This window comes from Arachis ipaensis, chromosome B09 (assembly GCF_000816755.2).
Source record: "Arachis ipaensis cultivar K30076 chromosome B09, Araip1.1, whole genome shotgun sequence".
Classification (NCBI taxonomy): Eukaryota; Viridiplantae; Streptophyta; class Magnoliopsida; order Fabales; family Fabaceae; genus Arachis; species Arachis ipaensis.
This window is the reverse complement of record NC_029793.2, coordinates 13,964,462-13,973,915: the sequence shown is the minus strand read 5'-3', so window position 1 is coordinate 13,973,915 and position 9,454 is coordinate 13,964,462. Positions and strand designations below refer to the sequence as shown.

At 38.1% G+C, this 9,454-nt stretch overlaps 1 protein-coding gene across 1 annotated transcript in view; it reads right to left on the bottom strand.

The window, feature by feature from the left end:
* The window catches only part of LOC107617659 (1-deoxy-D-xylulose 5-phosphate reductoisomerase, chloroplastic), an 8,523-nt gene extending 8,228 nt beyond the window's left edge, over nucleotides 1–295 (bottom strand). The window contains exon 1 of the mRNA XM_016319476.2: nucleotides 124–295. Coding sequence (XP_016174962.1) covers nucleotides 124–196 — 73 coding nt within the window. The 5' untranslated portion in view covers nucleotides 197–295. The remainder of the gene's footprint in view (nucleotides 1–123) is intronic.

The following is a 9,454-nucleotide window of genomic DNA, read 5'->3' as shown; positions in this document are numbered from 1 at the left end:
TAAATAAAAAAATTGAGAGTATAAGTGAAAAGTGAAAGTGAGAAGCAGAAGCACATATAATTTAGAAAAAGACAGATAGAGGAGAGAGAAATGAATGAAAAGAAAGAGGATGAAGAGAAGAACCTGGAAGCTTTGGGGAATCAGAAGCGAAAAAGAAGGGCTTCACTTGCGCTGGAGAGGGCAAGTTCAGAGCCATTCAAATGTATTATTCGCACGTACACCACCAAACAATGAACCAATCACCTCTATTAATATTCTTCTTCTTATTCTACTTATCCTTAATGCTATGTTATTAATCAAAACATCCAAAATAGTAGCTTCCATATAGTTAATTAGCAAGTAAGTAACTGCCACGAATTGATTTGTGTGGTCTGTGAAATTTGCTAACCCTAACGAGTTACATCCCATATTTCTATTTTTGTGTTCAATAAATTTTCTTCTTTTTCGTTGGTGCACCTGCCTTCTATTATTGTTAAAGTCCAAAATGTGGATAATGCTCTAACTATAAGTAAAGAATGAAAGCCACGGCGCTTTTTGGACTTCGGAGGTGGGTCCCATTTAAATAACCAGGACTGTTATGAAGCTTTTGCTCGTACGTACGTATCTTCATCCATTCCATAAAGTATGAGAAAAAAATTAGAGAAATCTTAGATAAAAATGTTATTTTTGTAAAGTTTTTTTTATGCATTTTTTTCCGATTAGATTTTATTGTGTTAATAAGTTATTGGATTAATTTAGATGAATTTAATTACTAAAATATTTGATCATGTAGCATTATCGTATAAATTATTTGTTTTTGCTTTTTACAACAGTCTATTTCATTTTTTTCAAAATACATTAACTTTTTAATAAAATATTTATTTTACTGAAGAAAGAATAATTAAGCAACCGAATATTCTTAGAGAGTTTGTATCAAGGGAGAAATTTAAGTGTAGTTAACTTTATGTGAGGTTGATAATTGAGAATAGTTAAATGATTTGATAAGTTTGACCAAATCATTACCTAATAACGACTCTGAACTATCAACTTCACATGAAGTTAACTGTGCACCTGAGTTTTTACCTTGTGTCAAATACGTACATTTATTAATATTGTTCCGTTAAGGATACTCTCCGAATTATAGCTCGTCGCCGCTACTTGATAAACGCTTCCACGTTTTCTGAATAGCGGAAATAGGAGACCTTGAAGTTCTTGTCTAGTCGTGAAACCTGCAAAAAAGACTCCGATACTCAAGTCAATAATATATCTCTTAAAAGATTGACGTTTTTTCTCTTGAAATCTGCCCCTTTAACCCTGTTAGTGCTGCTATTTATCGTTGTTCAAGTTAACTGACTGGTCGCCACTATCTCCAAATTTTAGGGTGAATCCGAGAGAGTTGGAGGTGTTTTTTTTTACTGGGAAGATCTTTATTTAAAATATTTTGAATATGAATCCGAAGTATAACCGTCTTCATCCGAGTTATAAGGTAACATTCGTTATGGTGTTAAATCTCGGATTAATGTTGTCCCTTGAGCCCCCAAGTTCAACCCGCGACATTTTAGTAGGTAGGGGCAAGCTTGGTTTCTTATCTCTGGAATTCGAAAAGTGTGATGTGGTAATAAATTTTTGTGTGGTTATTTCAAGGAAATCATTGGTAAATGAACTTTTTTTTTTAAATTTAACCGTTGAGTAGTGGGAGAACGTGTGAGGGGGTTTACTTAGTTTCTTTATTATCTGTTTTGCTTTGGAAAAGACACTAGTTATCTACTGTATCTAGGTTGAAGAGAAAAAGACATGACTTCAAAAGGTTAGTTGTTCTTGTCTTTCTTTTTGTTTCTTTAGGTGATGGCTAGAGATAAGGTAGTAGAAGTTAAAAAAGATGATATTTACGGGTGGGTTCACGTTGATGTGAAGCATCGTGCTTTAGCTTTCAACAATGTTGAGTCCTTGCGTGGACTCAATTCTGTAAAGTTGATAAAGACTGGTGCGGCTGTTGGTGTTGAGTTACTTCCCTAAAGTGGTGAAGAAAGGGTTTGCGAGAAAAGAGGGGAATAGGCGTATTTCTACATGTACACCCTTTGTTTGACAAAGTTAAACTTGAAGTTCTTTTTTTTAGAGTTCGAATGCAATGGATTGACTCAAATTGTGCTCCTTCGCAACTCCATCCAAATGCATGGGCTTTTCTGCGAGCCTTTGAATGTTTTTTATGGATTTCTTTGAGTTTCCTCCTTCATTGAATATCTTTTTCTCCTTATTTCAATTTAAGGGTGTGCGAAAAGATTTATGGATTAACCTTAGTAGCTACCTAGGTCGCTTTCTGTTTATTTTGTATAAATCTTCGTTTAAAGATTTAAGGCTATATTTGTGAAGGCTCGGTCATCAGAAACTGAGTACCCCTTCTTTTTAGATGACGAGTTTGGTGAAAAATTTCTCCTTTACTGGTGTCCAGAGCCGATGCAAATATTGGGGGCTACTGTGAGGAGTGACGAGGAGAATTTGTTTTTGGATTACTTGATAGATTGCTTTGCAGCAGGGGAATTGTTGTCGATATCTGAATTGTTAAAAGTGGAATCAGATAAGGAGGCACTAGTGGATTATATAGGTAAATGAATTATTTTCAGAGAGTTTGTTGTATAATAATGTTATTTTCATATGTGTATTTTTCTGTATATTTTAGGTAGAAGGGCTTCGAACTTGGCCACTTCTTATCTACAGTCTTTTCTGAGCCAGAAAAAGAAGAGTGACAAAGATGGTGTTGCTTCTGGTGTGAACAAGAAGGCTGGCACTGATGCCACTCAATCAAGTGCTCTTCATGTTCACCAGGTGAAAAGGAAATGACTTGACTTAGAGAAGTCTTTAAAGATTTTTTTTGAGGAGGAGTTAAATGTGGGAACTGGGGATAAGTCTATTTTTGAAAGGCAAAAGAAGTTACATGGTTTTATCAATGGGGATGGTGCACAGTCTCAATGGAGTGAGTAGTTTCCTTTTGCAGAGCTGTCTGATAAGATCGCTTAGCATGTTAGCGATGTGAGGATGTTGAAGAAAGTTGGGAAGGAGGGTATTAGGAAGTATATGCAGGTAGAGTTTGTAATGTTTGGATTATATATTTGTTTGTTGTTCATTTAGTCTTATGTGACCATTTGTTTGTAGGTAATTACTTCAAGGCCGTTGTGTATAGGTCAGACCACTAAGCTGTTAGGGGCCGAAGAAAAGGGTCAGGCAAAAAAGGTGGCAAACTTGATCTGTGAAAGAGAAGGAGGCCGTTACTACAAAGATGAAAGATGGAGAAGAAGAGATTATAAAGCTTCAGGATCATATTCACCTCTTACAAAGCCAGATGAAGGAAGCTAATAATGAAAAAGGAAAAATGATGTCCAGAATTCATGAGTTGGAGCATGAGGTGTTAGAGATGTTTGCTGGAGGTTTTGATTGAGTAGTGAGTCAGGTGGTGACTTTCACACCCGAATTTGACATCGGCAAGCTTGATGTTACGAAGATCGTCGTCAATGGTGAGCTCATTGATGACAAAGCTGGTGAAGTGGAAGATGAGAACGTGGCTGCTGTTGATAAAGATATTGCTTAGTTTTGGAATTGTCTTTCTCTAGTTTTGGAACTTTTTTATTTGAACTGTTATTGTTGGATTGTGACCGATCTTTAATATCGGTTTTGTTTTGTAGAAAACTTATTTAGATGTTTGGGTAATATGTTGGTTTTGATTATTTTATGTTGAATTTGTTGACTTTCAACTTTTGTAGGTTGGTTTGTAGAAATGAGATAGTGTGGAATGTTTTGTTTTTATTGATAAGACCTTCCGTTGTGGAGGGCGTGGGGTGATCGGCCTCGTTAAATCCTATCCAAGAAAAATCCTTTGTGGGATAAAAACTCATGATCAGGAAAAAAAGTACATCTCAATCCCGTCTTTTACACAGGATTATCTATAATACAATTTTAAGGAAGACATGTTCCATGTATTGGGTAACTCCATTCCGGCTAGTGTCTGCAAAGAATAAGCTCCTTTTCCATGAACCTTTGACACTCTGAAAGGGCCTTCCCAAGTTGCTGCAAGTTTTTCATGTCCCGGAGGTTTCCAAACTTCTTCAATTTTTCGAAGTACCAAATCTCCTTGTTGCAATAATCTTGGCCAAACTCCGTTGTTATACTTTCGTCGTATTGTAAGTTGCATAGATTGTTGTCTTAGCCTGGCCAAGTCACGTTCTTCATCTAGTGTGTCGAGCTCGGTTAATCATACCTGTGTGTTGGTCGTGTCATCCAAGAGGTTAGTTCGTAGTGATCGTTGGGAGATCTCCATTGGAACTATCGAATATGCACCGTGTACTAGTCGGAACAGTGTTTCTTTTGTTGATGACTGTCGTGTGGTGTTATAACTCCATAAGATTTCGGGAATAAGTTCGGCTCAACATCCTTTGGCCTCTGCTAATTTTTTCCTTAAAGCCTGTAAAATAATTTTGTTAGCTACCTCTGCAAGCCCATTGCTTTGTGGATGCTCTACAAAGGAAAAATGGTGCTTGATGTGAAGATTCGTTGAAAAAGATGCAATTCTTTTATCAATAACTTGCCGACCATTGTCGGAAATGACTTCTCCGGGCAAACCATATCTACATATTATAAATTTCCAAATGAAAGAGCGTACCTTATCCGAGGTTATTTTGGCAAGTGGTTGTGCATCTATGCACTTTGTAAAGGCATTGATGAATGGGAATGGTCTGAGGATATCGAGTCCCCATTTATGAAAAGGCCATCCGATTTTTTAGGCATGCAACAGTTCATCCGGGCTATGGATAATTGGTGCGCATTTTTTACAACTATTGCAACAGTAGACTTTTTCCATGCAATCTCTTCTTAACATTGGCTAGTACCTAGTAGTATCCTACTTTTAAGAGCTTTGAGGCTAGGCTCCAACCTACTATATGCATGCTGCAGATACCTTCATGGACCTTAGAAATTGCCAATTCTACTTCTGTGGGTCCGAGACATTTCAATAATGGTTGGGAGAACGCTATTTTATACAAGTCGTTTCCCATGATTGTGTAGTAACTTGCTTTCTTTTTAAATAACTGTGGCTTTTCTTCGGGTGGTATGTTCCCAGTTTTCAAATAGTTTATGTATAGGCTTTTCCAATCTGCCTGCTGCGATAAACTTAGAACATTTTTATCATATATGCTTGGTTCAATAAAGGTTAGCTGTGATAAAACATTCTGAAAATCTTGTATTCTAGAAGTTGCTTATTTGGACAAGATATCTGCTCTATGATTTTGTTCTCTAGGTATGTATGATATTTTAAAATGTTGAAACGTTGTGTAAGATCTTTTACTGCATTTAAGTATTGTTCTAAGGGAGGGTCTCATACCTGGAAATGACCACTTACCTGTTGGATGATGAGTAGGGAGTTACAGTGTACTTTGAGATTTTGAATGTTTGCCTCATTCGTAAGTCGTAGTCCAGCGATCAAGGCTTCATATTCGGACTGATTGTTTCTCACCTGGAATGAGAACCTTATGGATTGCTTGGCGAAGACGCTGATGTTGTCTTTAAGTAGAATTCCTACTCCACAGACCCTATCATTGGAGGCTTTGTCGACATATAATTCCCAAACTGGGAGGATTTCCTGTGTAGTGGTGAATTTGGCAATAAAGTCGGCCAGTATTTGAGCATTCAATGATCTTCTTGATTTGTAGGAGATGTTAAGCTCTGATAGTTCGACTGACCACTTGTTGCGCCTTCCGGCTAGGTATGGCCGTGCTACTATTTGGCGTAGTGGTTGGCTTGTTCGAACTATAATTTGATTATTCTGAAAATAATGTCATAGTTGTCGAGATGTGATTATTAAGGCGAATCTAGTTTTGCCACAGTTGGGTATCTGGTTTTCATATTCTGTATCACCTTGCTAATGAAGTACACTGGGCGTTGTTCTTTGCCTATTTCTGTGACAAGTACAGAGCTAACTATGTGAATTGAAACTGGAAGATATAAGTAAAGAGGTTTACCATGTTGTAGTTTCTGAAGAATAGGTGGCGAGCTGAGAAGATTTTTTAAGTCGATGAATGCTTGTTTGCACTCGTCGGTCCAGGTGAATTTTTTTGCCTTTCTAAGGCTATTAAAGAAGTGATACAACCAGTGAGTTGTTAAACCTCTTTAATTATTCGAGGTGATTGCATCTGTATCACAGCTCAGCATTTGTCAGGGTTTGCTTCTATCCCCCGGTGTGTTAACATGAAACCGAGGAATTTGCCCCCATGAAATCCAAATGCACATTTTTCTAGGTTTAACCTCATATTGTATTGTCATAGTTGCTGAAAGACTTTGTGAAGGTCAGCTTGGTGGGCTTCTTTCGAATCCGATTTTACTACCATATCGTCGACGTATACTTCCATATTCCGACCAATTTGATCTTTGAAGACCTGATCCATCAACCTCTGATATGTTTCTCCTGCGTTTTTAAGTCCAAAAGGCATTAGCTTATAACAAAAGTTAACGTGATCAGTTATGAATACAGTTTTGTCTTGATCTTCTGGGTGCATTAGTATCTGATTATATTCGGAGTAGGCGTCCATGAATCTTAAGACTTTGAAACCCGAGGTGTTATCCACCAATTTGTCAATGCTCGGCAATGGATATGAATCTTTGGGACATGCTTTATTCAAGTCTGTAAATTCTACACACATGCACAATTTCCTTAAGCTCTTTTTTACCATAACAACACTTAATAACCATGATGAGAATCTGATCTCACGGATAAACCCTGCAACGAGCAATTTCTATGTCTCTGCAATGGCGGCATCTCTTCTTTTTGTTCCCAAATTTCTCTTTTTCTGACATATTGGACCATTGGGGTTAATGGCAAGCTTATGGCATATGATATTTGGATCAATTCTAGGCATATCTGCTAGTGTCCATGTGAAAAGGTCGATATTGGATTGGAGTAATTTGGTGAGGTTTTGTTCATTGCCTGCAGAAAAAGCAGATCCGATATTAGTGTATTGGGTTTAAAGTTTGGTGATTTTACCTTGTGCAACTCGTCCATTGGTGTAGGTCAGCTGGAGATATTGTCTTGAGGGTCGAGTTCGGCCAGTGTCGGGATGTCGTCTGTATTGTAAACAGGGTTGACCCGTTGAATTGGTTCTGTTGATGGTGGTTTCAATTTCAAGCCTGCATTGTAACATTGTCATGCATCCTTATGGTCGGCGTGTACGATTGCAACAATGTCATCTTGCAAATCGAACTTTATGCACAAGTGAACTGTAGAAACAATAGCTTTAAAAGAATTAAGGGATGGTAATACCAAAATAACATTATAAGGGTTGACGCAGTCAACCACTAAGAATTGAATATCTAGGGTTTTTGAGCGTGGGTGCTCCCCTAGTGTGGTTCTTAACCACACATAACCTGTCACGGGAACCCTTTCCCTGGAGAAGCCTACCAATTCTCCGGTTGAAGGTTGCAAAGTTTTTTCACTAAGTTGCATATTTTGAAAAGTTGAGTAGAATAATACATTTGTGCTGCTTCTTAGATCGAGTAATACTTTTCTGACTGTCAGGTCCTCCATGTTCACTGAGATTACAATAGGATCATCTAAGTTCGGGAATTGTGACTTGAAATCCGATGCATTGAAAGAAATGTGTTCAGGGGGAGGGGTTGTTGTGATGACGAAGATCCTTCCATGGTTAGCATTGTTAGGTAACTTCGCTTTCTAGCCGAGTTGGTGGTTCCTCCTCCTACAAAACCTCCTGAAATATAGTTAATAACTCCCCTTGGTGTGGGAAGTTCAGACGAAGTATGCCATTTTCCTTTGTCTTTGGATGCTGAGTTATATTTCAGCTGATCTATTGTAGGGCTTGTTATTTCTTTTTGAATTCTGTTATTGATGTATTTGTCCAGGAACCCTTGTCTTGCCAGCCTTTCTAATAGGTCTTTGGCTACTACACATTCATCGGTGGTGTGGCCAAACTTTTGATAGAATGTGCAGTGTTTGCTCTTGTCTACGTACTTCTGATCTTGATAAGTTCCTGCTTTGTTGGGTGGTTTTATGATCTTAATGTGAAGGATTTATTTTATTATGTCTTCTCTTTTCGTGTTAAACTTTGTGTATGAGTCGAACTTCGGCATCAACTTAAATAGCTTCTGTTGTTCTTGTATTTATCTTCTTCTCTTCGGGGCGTTTGCTTCTCGGCTTTCCTGGCTTATCTTAGCTCTTCATTTTCTATCTGGCCCGATGCTTTATTCCTAAACTCGGTTAATATTTTAGGTAGTGACTGCAATAGTCTCCTGGAATCTTCCTGGGCAGAGGCCGCTCTTCAGCACATGTAGGTGCAAGTCTGGACTGAGATCAGGAATTTTCATTGCGACTGTGGCAAACTTTATCATGTAATTTTTTAAGCTTTCATGTTGCCCTTGCTTGATGGTGCTGAGGAAATTAGAGTCATGGACGTAGATCTTTGAAGCCACAAAATGGTTAATGAATAAGTTGGCAAACTCTTCAAAGCTAGAAATTGAACCTGCAGACAAACTGAAAAACAATAATAAAGTAGCTCCGTCCAAGAAAGTTGGAAAGGAACGACATAAGATTGGACCAGAAGCGCCATTTAAAACACATCATGGATTCAAATTTAGTGACGTAAATTTTTGGGTCACCAAAACCCTTATATGGTTTTAATGTTGTTGGGAGTGTGACATTTTTTGGCATTTGGAAACTCATTATTTTTTGCCGAGAAAGGATTTGTTCTTCTTTTTACGGATTTCAGGGGAGTATCTTCCATCGCCATATTTGTTTCAGAATGATGTTCGTCCTCAGGGTTTTCCTTGCTCGCATTCCTTTTGTTACCCTCCTCCCTATCTCCACCTGTTCTACCTACTAGAAGTTTGTACATTTTCTTCACTTCCGCCTGGAGGGCAGCATTCATAACTGCTAATTTAGCATGAGTGGGAGGAAGGGGTGATGCTGCGTCATCGGTCATGCTAGGAATTCTACAAAAAAGAAGTAAAATAAACAAAAAAGAAGAATTGTGGGGTAATGTTAGAATTCAGCCCCACGGTGGGTGCCAAATGTTCTGTTAAGGATATTCTCCGAGCTATAGCTCGTCGCCGCTACTTGATAAACGCTTCCACATTTCCTGAACAACGGAAATAGGAGATCCCTAAAGCTTTTTCCTGGTCGTAGAACCTGCAAAAAGGACTCCGATACTCAAGTCAATAATATATCTCTTAAAGTGAAAACTAAACTAAAAGTATTAGGATTTACATTCTTTCTCTTGAAATCTGCCCCTTTAGCCCTGCTAGTGCTATTATTTATCGTTGTTCAGGTTAACCAACCTGTCGCCACAATCACCGAATTTTGGGGTGAATCCGAGAGAGTTGGAGCGAGGTGGTTCTTTTTTATTGGGCAGATCTTTATTTAAAATATTTTGAATATAAATCCGAGGTATAACCATCTTCATCCGTGTTATAAGACTTAAGGAAC